This window comes from Cherax quadricarinatus, chromosome 34, assembly GCF_038502225.1.
Source record: "Cherax quadricarinatus isolate ZL_2023a chromosome 34, ASM3850222v1, whole genome shotgun sequence".
Taxonomy (NCBI): Eukaryota; Metazoa; Arthropoda; class Malacostraca; order Decapoda; family Parastacidae; genus Cherax; species Cherax quadricarinatus.
In genome coordinates this window covers 7,203,440-7,228,206 of record NC_091325.1, presented here as the reverse complement: position 1 = coordinate 7,228,206, position 24,767 = coordinate 7,203,440, and the positions used below count along the sequence as shown (strand labels likewise).

Below are 24,767 nucleotides of genomic sequence, written 5' to 3'. Positions count from 1 at the left end.
CATACCTGTGTAGTCCCCCCTTTTATAGTTTGGCCTGTCCCCTTCAGTTCCTGTTACCTTCTCCACTTGTAACTCTACTATATAGTCAAAACTCAGAACCACATGATCGCTAGCTCCAAGGGGCCTCTCGTAAGTGATGTCCTCAATGTCTGAACTGCTCAGGGTGAACACAAGATCCAGTCTTGCTGGCTCATCCTCCCCTCTCTCTCTGGTTGTGTCCCTGACATGTTGATGCATGAGGTTTTCAAGTACCACATCCATCATCTTGGCTCTCCATGTTTCGGGACCCCCATGTGGCTCCAGGTTTTCCCAGTCGATCTCCCTGTGGTTGAAATCGCCCATTACCAGTAACTTTGCTCTGCTCGAATGAGCTCTTCTTGCCACCTCAGCCAGTGTGTCCACCATCACCCTGTTGTTTTCTTCGTACTCCTCTCTTGGCCTCCTGCAGTTCTGTGGTGGGTTATACATCACTCCAATGACTACTTTATGTTCTCCGGACTGAATTGTACCTACAATGTAGTCTCTTTCTCCAATCATGTCCATGCCTTCCATTTCCTCAAATCCCCATTGGTGTTTTATGAGCAGTGCAACCCCTCCTCCCCCTCTACTCCTTCTATCTTTCCTCAGGATCTGATATAATGTTGGGAAGATTGTGACTGTTATTGTCTCAGCGAGTTTTGTTTGTGTGTGTGTGTGTGTGTGTGTGTGTGTGTGTGTGTGTGTGTGTGTGTGTGTGTGTGTGTGTGTGTGTGTGTGTGTGTGTGTGTGTTTGTGTGTGCGTGTGTGTGTGTGATGTTCACTAGAAAAATAAATCCATGTTCAGCTTTAATCTTTGTTTTACCGCTTTAAAGTTTCTCGGCTCTCGAAGCCGTGTTTTCACTCCGGTTTCATCGTATTCCATGTGCGTATTTTTTTTGTAATTATTCCGTATTCAACAAAAATAATTACAAAAGCATGTGTATAACTCAATTCCAGTTACTTTCCGTTAAAACAATAGATCTTTTGAAATCAAGCTGTAAGTTATTTTCTCGAGCCTCGTTATTTTTTTTTGCTGTATTTTTGCTTTATGTTTTATGTATTTTTTGTGGTAATTGAGCTTGTTAGAGAAGTTTTACATGAATTTACTGAATTAGTGCGTGGAGAAGAGCTTTGTGTGTGATGTTGGTGATGGTAGAGGCGGTGTTGGTGGTAGAGGCGGTGTTGGTGGTAGAGGCGGTGTTGGTGGTAGAGGCGGTGTTGGTGGTAGAGGCGGTGTTGGTGGTAGAGGCGGTGTTGGTGGTAGAGGCGGTGTTGGTGGTAGAGGCGGTGTTGGTGGTAGAGGCGGTGTTGGTGGTAGAGGCGGTGTTGATGGTAGAGGCGGTGTTGGTGGTAGAAGCGGTGTTGGTGGTAGAGGTGGTGTTGGTGGTAGAGGCGGTGTTGGTGGTAGAGGCGGTGTTGGTGGTAGAGGCGGTGTTGGTGGTAGAGGCGGTGTTGGTGGTAGAGGCGGTGTTGGTGGTAGAGGTGGTGTTGGTGGTAGAGGCGGTGTTGGTGGTAGAGGCGGTGTTGGTGGTAGAGGCGGTGTTGGTGGTAGAGGCGGTGTTGGTGGTAGAGGCGGTGTTGGTGGTAGAGGCGGTGTTGGTGGTAGAGGCGGTGTTGGTGTTAGAGGTGGTGTTGGTGGTAGAGGCGGTGTTGGTGTTAGAGGCGGTGTTGGTGATGGTAGAGGCGGTATTGGTGGTAGAGGTGGTGTTGGTGGTAGAGGCGGTGTTGGTGGTAGAGGCGGTGTTGGTGTTAGAGGCGGTGTTGGTGGTAGAGGTGGTGTTGGTGGTAGAGGCGGTGTTGGTGGTAGAGGCGGTGTTGGTGGTAGAGGCGGTGTTGGTGGTAGAGGCGGTGTTGGTGGTAGAGGCGGTGTTGGTGGTAGAGGCGGTGTTGGTGATAGAGGTGGTGTTGGTGGTAGAGGCGGTGTTGGTGTTAGAGGCGGTGTTGGTGATGGTAGAGGCGGTATTGGTGGTAGAGGTGGTGTTGGTGGTAGAGGCGGTGTTGGTGGTAGAGGCGGTGTTGGTGTTAGAGGCGGTGTTGGTGGTAGAGGTGGTGTTGGTGGTAGAGGCGGTGTTGGTGGTAGAGGCGGTGTTGGTGGTAGAGGCGGTGTTGGTGGTAGAGGTGGTGTTGGTGGTAGAGGCGGTGTTGGTGGTAGAGGCGGTGTTGGTGGTAGAGGCGGTGTTGGTGATGGTAGAGGCGGTATTGGTGGTAGAGGTGGTGTTGGTGGTAGAGGCGGTGTTGGTGGTAGAGGCGGTGTTGGTGTTAGAGGCGGTGTTGGTGGTAGAGGCGGTGTTGGTGGTAGAAGCGGTGTTGGTGGTAGAGGCGGTGTTGATGGTAGAGGCGGTGTTGGTGGTAGAAGCGGTGTTGGTGATGGTAGAGGCGGTACTGGTGGTAGAGGTGGTGTTGGTGGTAGAGGCGGTGTTGGTGGTAGAGGTGGTGTTGGTGGTAGAGGCGGTGTTGGTGGTAGAGGTGGTGTTGGTGGTAGAGGCGGTGTTGGTGGTAGAGGTGGTGTTGGTGGTAGAGGCGGTGTTGGTGGTAGAAGCGGTGTTGGTGATGGTAGAGGCGGTATTGGTGGTAGAGGTGGTGTTGGTGGTAGAGGCGGTGTTGGTGGTAGAGGTGGTGTTGGTGGTAGAGGCGGTGTTGGTGGTAGAGGTGGTGTTGGTGGTAGAGGTGGTGTTGGTGGTAGAGGCGGTGTTGGTGGTAGAGGAGGTGTTGGTGGTAGAGGCGGTGTTGGTGTTAGAGGCGGTGTTGGTGGTAGAGGTGGTGTTGGTGGTAGAGGCGGTGTTGGTGGTAGAGGTGGTGTTGGTGGTAGAGGTGGTGTTGGTGGTAGAGGTGGTGTTGGTGGTAGAGGCGGTTTTGATGGTAGAGGTGGTGTTGGTGGTAGAGGTGGTGTTGGTGGTAGAGGCGGTGTTGGTGGTAGAGGAGGTGTTGGTGGTAGAGGCGGTGTTGGTGTTAGAGGCGGTGTTGGTGGTAGAGGTGGTGTTGGTGGTAGAGGCGGTGTTGGTGGTAGAGGTGGTGTTGGTGGTAGAGGCGGTGTTGGTGGTAGAGGCGGTGTTGGTGGTAGAGGCGGTGTTGGTGGTAGAGGCGGTGTTGGTGGTAGAGGTGGTGTTGGTGGTAGAGGCGGTGTTGGTGGTAGAGGTGGTGTTGGTGGTAGAGGCGGTGTTGGTGGTAGAGGCGGTGTTGGTGGTAGAGGCGGTGTTGGTGGTAGATGCGGTGTTGGTGGTAGAGGCGGTGTTGGTGGTAGTGGCGGTGTTGGTGGTAGAGGCGGTGTTGGTGGTAGAGGTGGTGTTGGTGGTAGAGGAGGTGTTGGTGGTAGAGGCGGTGTTGGTGGTAGAGGCGGTGTTGGTGGTAGAGGCGGTGTTGGTGGTAGATGCGGTGTTGGTGGTAGAGGCGGTGTTGGTGGTAGAGGCGGTGTTGGTGGTAGAGGCGGTGTTGGTGGTAGAGGCGGTGTTGGTGGTAGAGGCGGTGTTGGTGGTAGAGGCGGTGTTGGTGGTAGAGGCGGTGTTGGTGGTAGAGGCGGTGTTGGTGGTAGAGGCGGTGTTGGTGATGGTAGAGGCGGTGTTGGTGGTAGAGGCGGTGTTGGTGGTAGAGGCGGTGTTGATGGTAGAGGCGGTGTTGGTGGTAGAGGTGGTGTTGGTGGTAGAGGCGGTGTTGGTGGTAGAGGCGGTGTTGGTGGTAGAGGTGGTGTTGGTGGTAGAGGCGGTGTTGGTGGTAGAGGTGGTGTTGGTGGTAGAGGCGGTGTTGGTGGTAGAGGCGGTGTTGGTGGTAGAGGCGGTGTTGGTGGTGGTCGTGGTAGAGGCGGTGTTGGTGGTAGAGGCGGTGTTGGTGATGGTAGAGGCGGTGTTGGTGATAGAGGCGGTGTTGGTGATGGTAGAGGCAGTGTTGGTGGTAGAGGCGGTGTTGGTGGTAGAGGCGGTGTTGGTGGTAGAGGAGGTGTTGGTGATGGTAGAGGCGGCGTTGGTGGTAGAGGCGGTGTTGGTGGTAGAGGCGGTGTTGGTGGTTGAGGAGGTGTTGGTGATGGTAGAGGCGGCGTTGGTGGTAGAGGCGGTGTTGGTAGTAGAAGCGGTGTTGGTGATTTTAGAGGCGGTGTTGGTGGTAGAGGCGGTGTTGGTGGTAAAGGCGGTGTTGGTGATGGTAGAGGCGGTGTTGGTGATGGTAGAGGCGGTGTTGGTGGTAGAGGCGGTGTTGGTGATGGTAGAGGCGGTGTTGGTGGTAGAGGCGGTATTGGTGGTAGAGGCGGTGTTGGTGGTGGTCGTGGTAGAGGCGGTGTTGGTGGTGGTCGTGGTAGAGGCGGTGTTGGTGGTAGAGGCGGTGTTGGTGGTAGAGGCGGTGTTGGTGGTAGAGGCGATGTTGGTGGTGGTCGTGGTAGAGGCGGTGTTGGTGGTGGTCGTGGTAGAGGCGGTGTTGGTGGTAGAGGCGGTGTTGGTGGTAGAGGCGGTGTTGGTGGTAGAGGCGATGTTGGTGGTGGTCGTGGTAGAGGCGGTGTTGGTGGTAGAGGCGGTGTTGGTGATGGTAGAGGCGGTGTTGGTGATGGTAGAGGCGGTGTTGGTGATAGAGGCGGTGTGTGTGATGGTAGAGGCGGTGTTGGTGGTAGAGGCGGTGTTGGTGATGGTAGAGGCGGTGTTGGTGATGGTAGAGGCGGTGTTGGTGGTAGAGGCGGTGTTGGTGGTAGAGGCGGTGTTGGTGATGGTAGATGCGGTGTTGGTGGTAGAGGCGGTGTTGGTGGTAGAGGCGGTGTTGGTGGTGGTCGTGGTAGAGGCGGTGTTGGTGGTGGTAGAGGCAGTGTGTTGGTGTTGTTGTTGGTGGTGGTGGTGGTAGTAGAGGCGGTGTTGGTGCTGGCGGTGCTGGTTGTGGTGCTGGTGGTGATAATGGCGGTGGTGTTGGTGGTGGTAATGGTGGTGGTAATGGTGATGGTGTTGGTGGTGGTAATGGTTGTGGTGTTGGTGGTGGTAATGATGATGCTGGTGGTGATGATGGCGGCAGTGTTGGTGGTGGTAATGGTACTGTTGGTGGCAGCGTTAGTACTGATTTGTGAATAAACAAACGTTTAATAAGGCTGTGTCTTCTGGGAAATGGAAGGAAAACGAGGAGGCACAGGAAGTGCTCGTTGAAATAAAAGGAAAGAGAGAGAAAGAGAGAGAGGAAGGGAACATTGGAAGGGAGAACGGGCACATTGAAGGATGGGAAGCTTCGTTGGAGGAAGGAGGACCTTCTTTAAAGAGTGGACTTCTTAATAAGTACTCCTTTTGAGGGAGATAGGGAAGGAGAGGGTGAAGGTGTAAGCGAGCGAGTGAGGGTGAGGCTGATCTCAGTGTTGACACACTGACGTAACATTTAACGTTGTTTGCACAGTAATTCAGTATATTTTTTCACGTGTTTTTCAGTTCCTGTTTGCTGACTGATATTGTGAGATTTTTTTTTAGTCTGTCTTGGCTCTCGAATCCAAATGCAACTGTTGGTTGCTCTCATAGACGTAGGCAATACACTGGTGGCCTCACCTCCAACACTGCTGGTCTCACCTCCAACACTGCTGGTCTCACCTTCAACACTGCTGGTCTCACCTTCAACACTGCTGGTCTCACCTTCAACACTGCTGGTCTCACCTTCAACACTGGTGGCCTCACCTCCAGCACTGCTGGTCTCACCTTCAACACTGCTAGTCTCACCTCCAACACTGCTGGTCTCACCTCCAGTACTGCTGGTCTCACCTCCAACACTGCTGGCCTCACCTCCAACACTGCTGGTCTCACCTCCAACACTGCTGGTCTCACCTCCAATATTACTGGTCTCACCTCCAACACTGCTGGTCTCACCTCCAATACTGCTGGCCTTACCTCCAACACTGCTGGCCTCACCTCCAACACTGCTGGTCTCACCTCCAACACTGCTGGCCTCACCTCCAACACTGCTGGCCTCACCTCCAACACTGCTGGCCTCACCTCCAACACTGCTGGTCTCACCTCCAACACTGCTGGTCTCACATCCAACACTGCTGGCCTGACCTCCAACACTGCTGGCCTCACCTCCAACACTGCTGGCCTGACCTCCAACACTGCTGGCCTCACCTCCAACACTGCTGGCGTCACCTCCAACACTGCTGGCCTCACTTCCAACACTGCTGGCTTTAGTCGTCACTGGCAACCTACTCTTGTCTCCAGACTTTCCGAAGGGGAATTCATGCTGGAGATGCGGTAGTGACCCAGGGAATTAGAGCTACCTTCCTCTTCCTCAGATCAAACCTGATTATCCCTTACCTCTGTTTCCCAGACGCTGTATGTGTGTGCTGGTACGGGTTGGGTTAGGGTTTAGCGTGTGTGTGTGTGTGTGTGTGTATATATATATATATATATATATATATATATATATATATATATATATATATATATATATATATATATATATATTTATATATTTAACAATTCGTAAACAGGCGAAATTATTTACAAACATTGTCTCTACGTCCACAGCAGGACTCGAACCTGCAAACTCTGTATCAGAGTCCATAGTACTTTACCACGGAGCTAGACCCAAGATAAATATGGGCGTTTAGCCGAAGCTAAGGGATGTTACCTACCCCCGGGCACCAAGCTCGTTTTGAAAGTTATTTCATCGAATCCTGCCACATGCAGTGGACAACGAAAGAGATTTGAAATGCTTAACAATTTGCAAACAGGCGAAATTATTGACAAACATTGTCTCTACTTTCAAAACGAGCTTGGTGTCCGGGGGTATGGGGTAACGTCGCTTAGCTTCGGCTAAGCGCCTATACTTATCTTGGATCTAGCTCCGTGGTAAAGTACTGTGGACTCTGATACAGAGTTAGCAGGTTCGAGTCCTGCTGTGGACGTAGGTTACCTGGAGGTTATTCCGGGGATCAACGCCCCCGCGGCCCGGTCCATGACCAGGCCTCCCGATGGATCAGGGCCTGATCAACTAGGCTGTTACTGCTGGCCGCACGCAGTCCAACGTACGAGCCACAGCCCGGCTGATCCGGCACTGACTTTAGGTATCTGTCCAGCTCTCTCTTGAAGGCAGCCAGGGGTTTATTGGCAATTCCCCTAATGCTTGATGGGAGGCTGTTGAACAGTTTTGGGCCCCGGACACTTATGGTGTTTTCTCTTAGTGTACCAATGGCGCCCCTACTTTTTATTGGGGGCATTTTGCATCGCCTGCCCAGTCTTTTACTTTCGTAGGGAGTGATTTCTGTGTGCAGATTTGGGACCATTCCTTCCAAGATTTTCCAAGTGTAGATTATGATATATCTCTCCCTCCTGCGTTCCAACGAGTACAAGTCACGTGCTTCCAAGCGTTCCCAGTAGTAGAGACAATGTTTGTATATATACATATACAGACACTTTTTTGCCATCTATTTGTATTTTAAATATAAATATATAGCATTTGCAGCACCTGTATCTTTATTTATCGAACATCAGGCAACAAGATACAGTGACAGTGGTCATAAATACTGTAGTGGTCTGGGTGTTAGTCGACAGCGGTGGGTTCCTATACCGTTAAAAATCAGGAACCAGGTTAAGTTTTAAACTGAAGGAGAAAAACTCATTTTCCGTGTGAATTAAATCGCTGGTAATGTAAGTGTAAAAAATTTCTCTCAGATTTTATTTCATTTACGCTTCTCCCTAAACATGCTGGTAGATCCTCGGAGGGTGGAAGGTTTTAAGAGGAAAATGGATAAGTATCCCTCACAAGTGCTTGATTAACCGGTATGTGATGGCTTTGTGGACTTAGGAGCTGCTAGCACCAATAGCCGATGAAGAAAATTAAAAAAACCATGCCATCGGGTGGGGTTTGAACCCGTTGTCAGAGAGTCTCAAAACTCCAGACCGTCGCGTTAGCCCAGTAACGCGACAGTCTGGAAGTTTTGAGGCTCTCTGACCGCGGGTTCAAACCCCACCCGTGGTATGGTTTGTTTGCAATCGTGTCATTACGATTTCGTGAGTAAAGAAATTGAGAAGTCAAGGAGAAGAATGAGGAAGACATGGATTAGAACGAGGAGGATGAGAATGATGAAGGGGAAGAAGATAAAAAATAGGAAGAGGAGGATAAAAAGGATTATTATTATAATTATCAAAATAAAGCGCTAAACCTACTAGGGTTATATAGGAGAAGAAAGAGGAGGAATAGGAACAGGAGGAGAAGGAGGAAGAGAAAGAGAAAGAGGAGAATGAAGAGAAGGAGGGGAGAAAAACGAGTAGACGTTTCAATAAAAGCTTGTTCTGGAGCGTGTCTTTTCTTCACCCTCTGGAAAACAGTCTAAAGACTGACAAACTTAAAAGACGAACTTACAACTTTAAAATAACATATTACTACATAGAGAGAGAGAGAGAGAGAGAGAGAGAGAGAGAGAGAGAGAGAGAGAGAGAGAGAGAGAGAGAGAGAGAGAGAGAGAGAGAGAGAGAGAGAGCAACTTCTAGATGTTTTATAAAGTTAAAGTAAACTCCAAGCAACTGGGTAAAGTTGCAACTTGCCCCAACGACAGCACAGGATATAAAAGAGTTAATTAAGCAGTGCACCCCGGGCACGGATGTGCACCCAGCTGTGTATTCAAATGTGAGGCAGGAAACTGGCAAACAGAGAAATACAGCTAATGTTGGTCGTATGGGACAAAAAACCACTGGTAGAGTGAGGTAATTATCTTCGCACTGTGGTTAGCTGGTTGGTTAATGGGGTTCAAAACCTATCGGCTACACTAGAACCTTTCTCCACCACCAGAAAAGTATGCTTTAATTCCTAATATAGGGACTAAAATAAATCACGAGGCCTGGTCACAGACCGGGCCTTGGGGGCGTTAACCCCCGGAAGCCTCTCCAGGTATATTCCAGGTATATATGCTGGAAAAAATAAGCTTCTTGTTGTATATATATATATATATATATATATATATATATATATATATATATATATATATATATATATATATATATATATATATATATATATATATATATATATATATATCCTGTGACCGTACTAGAAATATCTAAGCTAACTCTAACCTCATAAAGATAAATTCTATATTATGGAATATAATTAATAATTCTATACTAATTAATGCAGAACATCGCTGTTGCTAACGATTTTCTACATATTTTTTTTTTTTGATAAAGCCATTCTTTCTTTTACAGTAAGACTATCTGGAAATAAAAAGAAAAATGCGAGTGCCAAGGAGGATTCGGAGGATGCAGATCAAATATGATTTATGTCTCTGTGTCGGATATGAGAATGAGAAAGAGAAGTGGGCGAATACAGTGTTGTGGTGACCAGAGTTTTCACTGTGGCAGCCTCCAATTTTGTTTTGTTAGCTGTTATTTTATGGGTTCTATTTGCTAGAAAGTGAAATGTTCATCTGCTCACTTTACAGTTATTATTTTGCACGTATTTTGTGCGTAGTCACACTATAATCACAAGTGTTGAAAGCTTTTGCAAAGTTTGTGTACACAGCATCTATATTTTGTTTGTCTTCCGGTACATCCAAGACCGTATCGTAATGGTCCAGCAGCTGCGTGAAGCAGGACCGACGTGTTCTAAACCAATGTTGTCCTGGGATGTCTAAGTGTTATGAACCTGATTGGTTAGCTTCTTAAACCTCTCACATATTTTTATAATGGTGGACGTCAGTGTTATAGGACGGCAGAGTAATTTACTATTGCTTTAGTACCACCTTTGTTGGCCTTAATCCGTGGTTTTAAATAACTGTGAGATGATTTCTCTCTTGACGTAATGTCTGTGGAATATTTAAGGCACGTGATAGTATTTTTATTTTATTTTTTTTTTACTATTCTTGACGAATAAGGAATTTGCACCTGAGGCAGAGTGCAGGGACATGCAAACATAGACATCTTCAAAGTCGACTGGGGGGTTAGGGTTATGTCAAGGAAAGGATATGATCAATGGAGACCTGACATCAGTTCATGGATCGCCCCAGCGTTATGGTGGTGGTGTTAATAGTAGTGGTGGTGCTAGTAGTGGTGGTGGTGTTAGTAGTAGTAGTGGTAGCTGTAGCAAGTATGTGTATCACTTACGTTTTCTACTAATATCCAATTAAGTTTTTCTATGTTTCATGGGAAAATGCTCAGAAAACTTTTCATTCCATTACTGTGACCTCTTCCCGCACTCCTTTGTAGTGGAAAATGGCGAAACAGCCTTCTGCTGTACTAGTCTAACCTCAACAGTCTAGACAGAATTAAAAATAGCTAGACTGAAATTAGTCTTTCTCAGAGCAGCCTTGAAGATGGTCTCCTTGAAGTGGGTCTCCTTGAAGTGGGTCTCCTTGAAGTAGATCTCCTCGAAGTGGGTCTCCTTGAAGTGGGTCTCCTTGAAGTAGATCTCCTCGAAGTGGGTCTCCTTGAAGTGGGTCTCCTTGAAGTAGATCTCCTCGAAGTGGGTCTCCTTGAAGTGGGTCTCCTTGAAGTGGGTCTCCTTGAAGTGGGTCTCCTTGAAGTGGGTCTCCTTGAAGTGGGTCTCCTTGAAGTGGGTCTCCTTGAAGTGGGTCACCTGCTGACTGCCTTTCCCACACACACTGTGGGTTTACCTATATAGAATTCCTACACATTTGGGTATACCTATGATATATCCTTCATGAGTTTCGATAGTTTTTCTACTCCCTGGGCCCAGCCATGAGTCAGGCTCGTCTGGTACTTGCCTGGTCAACCAGGCTGTTGCAGTTGGTGGCCCTCAGCACAACATATCCATCACATCATGGCTGATCATGGCTAAGCCTCTTGAAAACTTATCCCAGCAGCGTTTCTGATATCATCTGGTAAGACGTAAACTATTCACGACTGAGGCTCACAATGATCACCTCAAAATTAAAATCAAAACTATACTTGCCTGTGTTCGACTGAGGAAGTCGATTGGGGAGGCAAAGCATTTTGACAATAAAAATACCCGAGTGTCGCACATGTATACAGAACAAAAAGTGGAACAATGCACAACTCGCACATAAGAGAAAGAAACTTACGACGACGTTTCGGTCCGACTTGGACCGTAGCTGCGCACTACCCGTGTACCCGTCTGAAATTCTGTACGCTCACACTGCGGGTACATAAGATGGTATCAAATAAAAATATATTAAAATGAATCTCTCTTTCCAGCGAGACCAGGCGCGTGGGTGACCATATTTTGGCGAGCTGTTAATAGAGGAACATCCTCGACCAGTAATTAGCGGAGGCAAGAAATTGACCCGGTGATTTGCAGGGGTCACAGCGAGGGAGGGGTGAGTGGGGGAATGTGGGGGAAGAGGGGAAAGCAGAGTTAAGAGGGAGGGGGAGGGGGGAGTGTTTCGAAGGTTGTTAGGTAATTAGTGCAAATGTATCTCCAGGGGAGGGAGGGAATGGAGGTGGGGAGGGAGAGGGTGGGAGGGGGAGGGAGTGGAGGAGGGGTAGGGAGGGGAGGGGGAGGGGAAGGGAGGGGAAGAGGATTACAGAAAGAAGACTAAAGGGTGGGAGAGATAAGAATGGATAGGGAGACGCGAGGGGTTGGAAGGGACAGAGAAGGACAGGAGTTGGAACTGAGCGAGCGGAAGGCCTGGAGTGGGTAGAAGATGGAGATGCTATCGAGAAAGAAGGAAGATTAAAAAAGTGAAAGGGTGGAGAGTGGGAAGGAAAGAGAAGTGATGGATGGAATAAAAGAGATGGGAAGAGAGAAAGTAAAGAGAAAAATGAGTGAGACGGAGGAAGGAGTAAAGGAGAGGAAGAAGTAAGGGAGAGGAAGGAGTAAGGAAGAGGGAGAAAGGAGTAAGGGAGAGGAAGAAGGAATAAGGAAGAGGAAGGAGTAAGGGAGAGGGAGAAGGAGCAAGGGAGATGGAAGGTGCGAGGGAAACGTAAAATGAAGAAGACTTTTTTGTCATATCCCAGACCTGCATAATTATCATTATTTATTACTCTATTATGTGATTTAAAATTCTCCGCAAAATGCGAACTCCTGAAGTCCGCAGGCAAGCGGACTGCAGGAGTTACCCAGAGACACGTACCCGTAGGCAGGTACCCACAGACAGGTACCCGCAGTCAGACAACTGCAGTCAGGTATCCGCAGTCAGGTACCCTCAGTCAGGTGCTCACAATCAAATGCCCGCAGACAGGTACTCTCGGGTAAGTACTACCGGAAGGTATGCTGTCGCGATCTGGGTCAGACAGTCACTAGCAAAAATGTATACAAGCACCTACACACACATACACACAAATAAACACACACACACACACACACACACACACTCGACCCCTGCAACCACAAATAGGTGAGTACAAATAGGTGAGTACACACACACACACACAAACTCATACACACACATGCACACACACTCATACACACATACATACATACATACATATATATATATATATATATATATATATATATATATATATATATATATATATATATATATATATATATATATATATATATATATATATAAATGTCGTGCCGAATATGTAAAACTGGTCAATTAGCAAGAACTCATTTAAAATTAAGTCCTTTCTAAACTTTTCTCTTATACGTTTAAAGATATATTTTTTTCATTAATGTTGATGTAAAAATTTATAATTTTGCACCAAAAGGAACTTAGAAAACTTACCTAACCTTATTATAACAAGCGCAATTTATTTTAGCCTAACCCAACTAAATATATTTTAGATTTGTTTACAATAATTTAATACTAAAAGAATACAGTGAAATATATTTTTTTCGTTAGGTTCAGAATGATTTTGGCGAAATTATTGCATACACAAATTTTCACTTGTCCTATATGGCAAGATGAGCGTTGCTATTTAAGCCAAAATGGCAAGTTCTGCCTATTCGGCACGACATTTTATATATATATATATATATATATATATATATATATATATATATATATATATATATATATATATATATATATATATATATATATATATATATATATATATATATATATATATATATATATATATATATATATATATATATATGGTTGACCCAAGAAAAGTCCCACTGAAAATGAGAAAATTTGCGCACAGGTTAGAAAAAAAATCGAAGAAGGTAACACAGTGGGAGCAATAAGAATAATTACAAGTGATTTCACTGTAGCCCCCAAGGATGAGACCACGGCCCAAGCATCCAACCAGGGACACCATAGCCATCAACGACAACCCTGAGGAAGACCCCATCATTGAACAATTAATTTTGCCAGAATCGGAAGTCTATAAGGCGATCGTGTCATTTCCAGCAGGATCTGCAGGAGGTTACACTGGAATTCGACCTCAGCACCTCAAAGAGATTGTAAATCCAGTGTTCGGTGAATCTGCATCAATTCTTCTCACCGAGTTAACAACTTTCGTCAACAATTGCCTGGCTGGGCGAATCCCAGAAGAAATTAAACCTTTCATTCTTTGGAGCCTCACTATGTGCTTTGAAGAAGAGGAATGGGGGAATCAGACCCATTGCAGTTGGAAACACCCTTCGCCGTCTCGTTGCCAAAGCAGCAGTGAGAAACATTCGCCTAGAAGCTGCCACTTTACTCCAGCCACACCAACTGGGCTTTGGGGTCTCTCAAGGCAGTGAAGCTGCAGCTCATGCGGCAAGGGTCTACATCAGGGACCTACCAGAAGACAAAGCCATAGTCAAACTTGATTTTAGAAATGCCTTTAACATGGTGAAGAGAGATGCTGTTTTGCCAGCTGTTCGGGATCGGTTCCCCAATCTTTTTCCCTTCATTTCAGCCGGCTACAGCAAACCCTCAATTCAATCCCTCTAAGTGTGAAATCATCTCAGCGAACCAGGAAATAATCAATGCTGTGCGACGAATCCTCCCGGAAGTCTCAACTACCACTCTGTCAACAGTACCCTCTTGGGGGCACCGCTGGGTCACCAGGCCATTGACACTGTCCTCAGGGACAAATTGAATGACCTGATGAGAATGGAGGAGAGAATAAGCGATCTTGATGCCCATGATGCTCTGTATCTCCTCATAAGGTGTTTTACTATGCCAAGACTCACTTACTTCTTGAGGTGTGCACCCTCTTTTGACAACCCAACACTCGATGAATATGACGCACACCTGAGATCAACTTTTAAGAAGGCACTGAACCTGTCACTAGAGGATGAGCAATGGGATCAGGCAACCCTCGTGTTTGGCTTCCGGTGCATTAGTCAAGAAGATAGTACCCGAACGCTTGAGAGACGTGGTAGGAGCTCAAGACCCCAGGTTTACTGAAGCAGCGATTCGGTGGGACACCCTTACAAACTCCTCCAGTAGACCAGCTCCTCCCAAACAGCACAAACAGTCCCACTGGGACAAACCGATCATGGAAAAAATCGCCAACACAATGCTCTCCAATGTTTCAGGAAAGGACAAAGCTCGTCTCCTGGCAGTGAAGGCACCACACTCAGGAGATTTCCTGTTAGCTGTTCCCAGTTTCTACCTGGGCACCCGTCTCGACCCACGGGCCATTCGGATTGGTGTTGCTCTTCGCCTAGCCGCCCCCATCCTCACCGAACATAGGTGTATTTGCGGCAGGGCGACAGCTGATCAATTCGGACTTCATGGTCTTGTGTGCCACACAGCAGAAGGAAGTATGCCAGACATGAGGAGGTCAATGACATCATAAAGAGAAGCCTCGCCACAGTCCGTTGCCCAGCTCAACGGGAACCCCAAGTACAGAGGTTTGATGGAAGTCAAAAGCGTCCTGATGGAGCCACTATGCTATCTTGGAAGGATGGAAAGCAGATTGCCTGGGACTACACCTGAGCTGCCACATTGGCAGACACCTACTTGCCATACTCCGTAGTGGAAGGGGATGGAGCTGCCAGCCACAGGGAGACCCAGAAGATCCGAAAATATGAAGACCTTCCCCCTTGCTATAACTTCATTCCAATAGGGTCGGAGACCCTTGGAGCATGGGGCAAGTGTGCTCTAAGTTCCTCAAAGAGCTGAGTGAAAAGCTCATCATAGAAACCAAAGACCACAGGGTGACCAGCTTTCTCTTTCAGAGACTCAGTGTTGCGATCCAGAGAGGAAATGCCTGCAGCATTCTGGGCTCACGGCCCACTGCAGGGGAGCTGGACGAAATATTCGAGATGAAGCTCTGAGTCACCTATGTTGTTTTGTTTTCTGTTGTATTTTTGTGAATGTTTGGCCAATGTATTTTTGTCTTTAAATAAAACATACTTGAAATATAGGGGGTGGTAGGAGAAAATTCTCAAACAGCTTCAGGGAAAACCTTGAGTTTTCCCTGAAGCAAGATTATTCTTTTCTCTGAGGATGAGGGTCCCCATGACAGTTCTAGAGGTGGTACCTCCCTATATTTTATATATATGTATGTATATATATATATATATATATATATATATATATATATATATATATATATATATATATATATATATATATATATATATATATATATATATATATATATATATATATATATATATATATATATATATATATATGTCGTGCCGAATAGGCAGAACTTGCGATCTTGGCTTAAATAGCAACGCTCATCTTGCCATATAGGACAAGTGAAAATTTGTGTATGCAATAATTTCGCCGAAATCCTTCTGAACATAACGAAAAAAATATATTTGATTGTGTTTGTTTAGTACTAAATTATTGTAAACGTATTTAAAATATATTTAGTTGGGTTAGGCTAAAATAAATTGTTCTTGTTATAATAAGGTTAGGTAAGTTTTCTAAGATTCTTTTGGTGCAAAATTAAAAATTTTTACATTAACATTAATGAAAAAAATGTATCTTTAAACATATAAGAGAAAATTTCAGAAAGGACTTAATTTTAAATGAGTTCTTGCTAATTGACCAGTTTTACATATTCGGCACGACATATATATATATATATATATATATATATATATATATATATATATATATATATATATATATATATATATATATATATATATATATATATATATATATATATATATATATATATATATATATGTCGTGCCGAATAGGCAGAACTTGCGATCTTGGCTTAAATAGCAACGCTCTTCTTGCCGTATAGGACAAGCGAAAATTTGTTTATGCAATAATTTCGCCAAAATCATTCTGAACCTAACGAAAAAAAATATGTTTCACTGTGTTTGTTTAGTATTAAATTATTGTAATCAAATCTAAAATGCATTTAGTTTGGTTAGACTAAAATAAATTGTTCTTGTTATAATAAGGTTAGGTAAGTTTTCTAAGATTCTTTTGGTGCAAAATTATAAATTTTTACATCAACATTAATGAAAAAACTATATGTTTAAAGTATAAGAGAAAATTTTAGAAAGGACTTAATTTTAAATGAGTTCTTGCTAATTGACCAGTTTTACATATTCGGCACGACATATATATATATATATATATATATATATATATATATATATATATATATATATATATATATATATATATATATATATATATATATACATATATATATATATATATATATATATATATATATATATATATATATATATATATATATATATATATATATATATATATGTATGTATATAATATATACATATATATATATATATATACATATATATATATATATATATATATATATATATATATATATATATATATATATATATATATATATATATATATATAATTAAATCGCTTCCAAACTTGCATACTAAATATACACAAATAATTAACCGAATTCACCTTTCTGTGGGTCGCCTCAGTCGAGTCGAGAAAATGCTGACCTTGAGGGAACATGACGGGAACATGTTACAGTATAGTCGCAAAAGATCTGAAACATTACTTCGCAGCACAGCTTCCAACAACATAACATATCACCACAACAATAAGACCCCACCATCATAACATCACCACAACAATACGACCCCACCATCATAGCATCATCCACAACAATACGACCCCACTATCATAACATCACCACAGCAATACGACCCCACCATCATAACATCACCACAACAATACGACCTCACCAACATAACATCACCACAACAATACGACCCCACCATCATAGCATCATCCACAACAATACGACCCCACTATCATAACATCACCACAACAATACGACCCCACCATCATAACATCACCACAACAATACGACCCCACCATCATAACATCACCACAACAATACGACCTCACCAACATAACATCACCACAACAGTACGACGCTAGCATAATAACATCACCACAACAGTTCGAACCCAGCATTATAACATCACCACAACAATACGACCCCGCCATCATAACATCACCACAACAATACGACCCCACCATCATAACTTCACCACAACAGTACGACCCCAGGTTAATAACATCACCACAACAGTACGACGCTAGCATAATAACATCACCACAACAGTTCGAACCCAGCATTATAACATCACCACAACAATACGACCCCGCCATCATAACATCACCACAACAATACGACCCCACCATCATAACTTCACCACAACAGTACGACCCCAGGTTAATAACATCACCACAACAGTACGACGCTAGCATAATAACATCACCACAACAGTTCGAACCCAGCATTATAACATCACCACAACAATACGACCCCGCCATCATAACATCACCACAACAATACGACCCCACCATCATAACTTCACCACAACAGTACGACCCCAGGTTAATAACATCACCACAACAGTACGACGCTAGCATAATAACATCACCACAACAGTTCGAACCCAGCATTATAACATCACCACAACAATACGAACCCAGCATCATAACAGGTCTCTAGTTCACGCTATCCCTCCCTTTCTCGTGTCAACTTTCATATTTAGACCATTCTCAATTATTCATGATGTCAAAACTCCCCTTTGGCTAGAAAGACTTAAAATATTTACTGCGCCCAGGTTGCTCACATCCCCGAGATTAGAAGACGGAAATCAACCAAGCGCAAGATGTTTACCTCATGTTTTAAGAGGCCAGTGTAGTTAAGATGGTCTAAACAAAGGAAGCTTTCTTATCAAAGCTTCCCTTAGCTCTCCATCACATATTCTTTTGGCATCTATATTTTTTTCTGGGGGGAAGGAGGGAAGGGGGGATGGGATTTAATTCACTTTGGACGAGTAAGGGGGAAATTTTCTCAGATGCGTAAGTATACAGTACGCTCATATGTTAGTAAACACGAACGCACGCAGGCGTACATACACACACACACACACACACACACACACACACACACAAACACACACACACACTCACACACACATACAAACACACACACACACAAACACACTCATACACTCACACACAAACACACACACACACAAACACACACACACACTCACACACACATACAAACACACACACACACAAACACACTCATACACACACACGAGGAGAGGTTAAGGGAAATCGACCTGACAACACTGGAGGACAGGAGAGATGGGGAGACATGAAAACGACATGTAAAATACTGAGAGGAATTGACAAAGTGGACAGAGACAGAATGTTCCAGAGATGGAACACAGCAACAAGGGAACACAAATCTCAGTAGTTCTCTGTAGTAGTAACCAGTTACCAGTAACCACTGTACCAGTAGATGACTGGTGATGAGGAAGGTTGTCCTGCGCGGTGATGACGCCGACACTCACACTGTCGTCGTGAAGAAATGCGCTTTCTCGGTGAACTCACATAACTGGCTTTATCGTTGGCGCTCAGCTACAATCTTGACCAATTATGTGAGCCAAAACAGTATTAGGACCCGGTACAAGGGTGCAAACAACCACAGGTAGATGAGGTGGATGGCTGGTGGTGGTGGGTGTGACTCTTGCTCTCAGTAGTAGTAACCAGTTACTAGTAACCAGTGTACCAGTAGATGACTCACTACCAACCGTCTCTGCGTGAATCACTGTCTGTATTCATATTGTGCTGACCACAGCAGTATTTCAAAACACCCCCTCACATATGGGTACTGGGGTTAGTTAGTCTGACGAGAGTGAGCAAGGAGGCAGGCTGGCTGTTTGGGCGCTTCCCACATTATCCGTAATTATACGTAGTACCAGCCTACGTGAGTATTACTTTACCCTATCCACGTGTTCGAACTCCCACATGATACAAAGTTGAAGACTCAGATGAATCACAGGGATGCTAGGAAGTATTTCTTCAGTCACAGAGTAGTCAGGAAGTGGAATAGTTTGGGAAGTGATGTAGTGGAGGCAGGATCCATACATAGCTTTAAGAAGAGGTATGCTAAAGCTCATGGAGCGGGAAGAGCGACCCAGTAGCGGCCAGTGAAGAGGCAGGGCCAGGAGCTGTGAATCGACCCCTGCAACCACAACTACGTGAGCACAACTAGGTGAGTACTCACACACGTATATTATTATCATGACATATTACAAATATTTAGCGTCAAATAAATTTTGAATAACCTAATAACATTGAACTCCAGTTATAAGCTCTGAGTAAAAAAAATTAATTATAACACAAACTAATTTCAACACAATATCAGGCATTACGTTTAAAAATGTAATATATACAGCAACATATAACTGATATATTTAATATTCATCAACACACTAATGCAAACCATGAATGTTGCATCAGCCTAGGATAGAGTTGATTGCACTAATGAGGGATTACAAAGCTGCCACGTTTACTCATACTCACGGGATGAGTATCACTGTCCAGTGCTCTCTTTATGGTGGTGTTCTCTCATAGGATGAGTGGCACTGTCCAGTACTGTCTTTTGTGGTGGACTGTTCACTCACAGAATGAGTGGCACTGTCCAGTACTGTCTTTATGGTGGTGTGTTCACTCACAAGATGAGTGGCACTGTACTAATCATCAGACAGCTGACCACATCAACATGCAGCTGAGTGTGACCTGTCATCGTGCAGCGTAGTGAGACCTACCATCATGCAGCTGAGTGTGACCATATCATCATGCAGCTGAGTGTGACCTATCAACATGCAGCTGAGTGTGACCATATCATCATGCAGCTGAGTATGACCATAACATCATGCAGCTCAATGTGACCTATCAACATGCAGCTGAGTGAGACCTACCATCATGCAGCGTAGTGAGACCTACCATCATGCAGCGTAGTGAGATCTACCATCATGCAGCATAGTGAGACCTACCATCATGCAGCGTAGTGAGATCTACCATCATGCAGCGTAGTGAGATCTACCATCATGCAGCGTAGTGAGATTACCATCATGCAGCGTAGTGAGACCTACCATTATGCAACGTAGTGAGATTTACCATCATGCAGCGTAGTGAGATCTACCATCATGCAGCGTAGTGAGATTTGCCATCATGCAGCGTAGTGAGATCTACCATCATGCAGCGTAGTGAGATTACCATCATGCAGCGTAGTGAGACCTACCATCATGCAGCGTAGTGAGATTTACCATCATGCAGCGTAGTGAGATCTACCATCATGCAGCGTAGTGAGATTACCATCATGCAGCGTAGTGAGACCTACCATCATGCAGCGTAGTGAGACCTACCATCATGCAGCGTAGTGAGACCTACCATCATGCAGCGTAGTGAGATTTACCATCATGCAGCGTAGTGAGACCTACCATCATGCAGCGTAGTGAGATTTACCCTCATGCAGCGTAGTGAGATCTACCATCATGCAGCGTAGTGAGATTTACCATCATGCAGCGTAGTGAGACCTACCATTATGCAGCGTAGTGAGATCTACCATCATGCAGCTGAGTGTGACCATATCATCATGCAGCTGCATGTAACAATCAATGAAGGTAATCCTCTGTTTGAATATAGGCCAGGCTGCTGCTCACGTCTGACATGGTAAATGCCTTTTTGTTCCTCTTAATTCTTCCTTTCATCGTTCTTAATTAATCTCATGTATTTTCCTCCTCTTCCCTCTTCTCCATTTCCCTCTCTTCACAAAGTCATCCCTTGCATATTTTTCCTCTCCTCTTTCTTCTCCAAATTATTTTAGAAGGTTGAAAAAAGCAAAGACCTATTTTATTTACTTGTTTTTTAGAATCAGTGATATAAGCCAGTGTTCTACAGTGATGGGGGAATGGGAGACAACCCATGAACCCATTGAATCCCTAAACCCCTCAGCCCATGAACCCATGAACCCTTAGCAATACGGTCGGTGCCATGGGCATATACTTTCCTTATCTTGTGTACAACAGCGTCAGTGGCCTTGGGGAAGTCAAGGAGGCGCTGGTCATTTATCTGCCACGAGAAATGGTAAAAATTTCCTGTACTCTGTCCTCCCTTGCCCTGCCCTACCTTATTCTAGCCTTCACTTCTTTATTCTCCTTTACTGCTCTTCGCTACCCTATTCTCTCCTTTTTTTTGTTCCTTATTCTTCCTTTCCGGCTCCTATCTTGTTGTATCCTTCCTTTCCTTATTATCTCATTCCAACCTTTCATTCCTAATTGTCCCTTGCTCCGCCTTCTTCTGCCTTACCTTATTCTAACATCCCATACTGTATTCTCCTTTGTCCTGCTCAATCTTAGTTTGTCTTTCCCTATTCTGTTTTCCTTATCCGATCTTTTTCTTGCCCTACATTCACCCAGATACAACATTGATGTTATCACATTAGTTATTCTGCTTCAGCCGAAACGAAATTCCTGGGAGAACTGCAGAAGAGGTTTTGGGGGAGGTGGAGACGGGACGATTTAGTGGGAGGGGAGGCAGGGAGGGGAGAGGAAGGCAAGAGGGGAGAGAGAGGGGGGGAGGGGAAAGAAGGGGAAGCACTCGTAATTCTCAGACGTCGGCAGCAAGCGAGGGTTGTATGTCAAGGTTACTCTATTGTGAAATAATTTAGTCAGGTTTCCTCTGACTCGACGATTTTAGAAAAACGTTGAATGACTGAAGTGGAACCGTCGTGGACTGAGGCGGAGCTGCGGTGGATTGAGGCGGAGCTGGGATGGATTGAAGAGCAGCTGTAGTGGATTGAGGCGGAGCTGCGGTGGATTCAGGGGGAATTGCAGTGGATTTAGGCGGAACTGTGGTGGACTGAGGCAGAGCTGCGGTTGACTGACGCGTTGCCGCCGTCTATTAAGGCAGAACAGCGGTGGGTTGAGGCGGAGCTGCGGTGAATTGAGGCGGAGCTACGAAGGATTGAGGCGGAGCTGGGTGAACTGAAGGGGAGCCGCCGTGGATTCAGGCAGGACTGCAGTGGATTAAGGTGGAATGGCGGTGGATTAAGGGGTAGCTGCAGTGGACTGAGGTGGAGCCTCAGTGTGTCGCTACCGACACACTGTGGAACAATCCACTTATGTACGCTATGGACTGATGAAAAAACTCGGAAAATATTTTCCTTCATGAAAATCCTGAACTTTGCATAAGTATTCTTTTCCACACATTATAAGGACTCTAGAAGATCAAAAATCACAACACCGTGGTCAGTCCGTTCTGGACAAACAGTGTACTCTAGATGTGTATGACTATTCTTTGTACTCCAGGAGTGTATAGCCCTATTCTGTGTGTTCTGGCTGTGTATATACCCCTCCACTGTGTACTTAAGATGTGTGTACTACTACAATGTGTAAAAACATTCTCTGATGCGTTTTCTATGGCTCTCTGAAGATTTCTTCTGGTTGTTGTGATTTGATGCTCTGCAGATTGGTGTCTAGTATTGGTATTGTTCCGACACATAATTTGCATTCAGAGGATTCTACAAGTGCCAGTCAGCCTTAGGCAGCTGTCACCGGCACCCTGGTGGAAGTTCAGTAGGTTGTCAGGCTGGCCATTCCATCCGCTGCACTGCATTTTGAAGTAGAATTTCTGATATATACATCGCTACAGCTGGCAGCGATATGTATTACTAATGGTTTATATTATTAGTGGCATGCAGCACTGACAAGTTGATGAATAAGACAAATGTTCAACACTTGGGAATCTTATTGGCGATACTCATGTATCGCATGTGTCTCATTCATATAATAATAATAATAATAATAATAATAATAATAATAATAATAATAATAATAATAATAATAATAATAATAATAATAATAATATCTTTATTTACTACAAGTATATGTACATGGTATATAGTCCTAGCTGACGTCAGGTCACGTCAGGTAACTTGCTCCGAGACTTAGGCCGGCAAGCCAGTGGAAGGCCTAGGCCAGATGACCAAAAGCTCCAGCTGCTGTTCGTCATATGACTAAGATCACTGTCAGGAAGTACTTGTCCTGTTTTCTGACGAACCTTAGCTAGCTTAATCAAACCTCCGAGACTAAGAGAAGCGTGATAAGATAACAAGCAAGTTCCATATCGTTCGTTCTAATTGTTCTTATCTTAGTACTAACAGCTCCTCGTTCTAATTGCTCTTCTTATCACAGCACTAACAGCTCCTCGTTCTAATTGTTCTTCTTATCTTAACACTAGCAGCTCCCTGCCGGTAGAGATATCTCCAAGAAGATTCCATTGACCCTGTGTATTGATCGAAAAATCTACTCTCTCTCCTCGAATCCCTGCTAACGATTATTACAAAAAAATACTTTCCTTCACAAAATATTATTTTCCTTTCCCTGAATCTACTGTAATTTATAAGAAAATACATTTTTCCCTTTGTAAAAGATACTTTCCTGCCTCTGATTCTACAATATATAATGTTAAGTACAAAAAGGGTAGGTAGTAGGTTGGTAGCACCCAGCGAGGTACTACCGTCCTGCCAAGTGAGTGTGAAACGGAAACCTGTGGTAGGTATACTAGTGTCTTTTTTCCTGTCTCATAAACACGCTGGATACCAGGTATATCTTGCTACTTCTACTTGCACTTAGGTTACACTACACATGTATGTACACACACACACACACACACACACACACACACACATATATATATATATATATATATATATATATATATATATATATATATATATATATATATATATATATATATATATATATATATATATATATATACATACATACCCCTCTGGGTTTCCTTCTAGTGTCTTAATAATTCTTGTTCTTTATTTCCCATTATCTCCATGGGGAAGTGGAGCAGAATTCTTCCTCCGTAACCCATGCGTGTCATAAGAGACGACTAAAATGCCGGGAGCAAGGGGCTACTAATCCCTTCTCCTGTATAAATTACTAAAATCTAAAAGATAAACTTTCGTTTTCTTTTTAGGTCACGCTGCCTCGGTGGGATACGGCCGGTTTGTTAAAAAAAAAGGTACAAAAAGATACTTTTCCATTTACAATAGATACGTCCCCTTCCTCATCGTCCAAGGCAGTAATCCCCAGCTGTTTATTATGAAAGGCCCAATTTGCAAAGATAAATTAAAAGGATGGCCGCATTTGTAATTTTTGTATATTTTTGTGAATAATAACAATCATATTTCGTAAGTGTTGACACTGTGTAGTGTGGAACCTACATTAAAGTGAATTCATAATTTCATGTGAGGGCCGTAGCTCGATCGCTAGCGCACTTAACTCACACACAGAGGTCCGGGGCTCGAATCTCCTCCTGTACGGCTGGAAAACATTAGAGACGTGTTTCCATAAGACACCTGCTGTCCTTGTTCACCCATCAGCGTAAAATGGGTACCTGGGTGTTAGTTGACTGGTGTGGGTTGCATGACTCACGAAATAGTAATGACACGATTGCAAACAAACCATACCAAGGGCGGGATTTGAACCCGCGATATGTATTCTTATTGTGGCTAGCTGGTCCAGTGGCTAACGCGATGGTCTGGAGTTTTAAGACTCTCTGACTGCGGGTTCAAATCCCGCCCGTGGTATGGTGGGTTTCATCCTTGGATAAAAACTGACCTAATTTGCCCGAA

The 24,767-nt window shown here is 44.4% G+C and overlaps 1 protein-coding gene across 2 annotated transcripts in view; it reads left to right on the top strand.

The window, feature by feature from the left end:
- Positions 1 to 24,767, top strand: part of LOC128693742 (uncharacterized) — a 191,068-nt gene that overhangs the window by 64,268 nt on the left and 102,033 nt on the right. The window contains exon 2 of one of the 2 annotated variants that reach the window (XM_053783591.2): positions 24,110 to 24,154. The exons of the other annotated variant lie outside the window; for it this stretch is intronic. Coding sequence (XP_053639566.1) covers positions 24,110 to 24,154 — 45 coding nt within the window. The remainder of the gene's footprint in view (positions 1 to 24,109; positions 24,155 to 24,767) is intronic. 2 annotated transcript variants of the gene reach the window in all.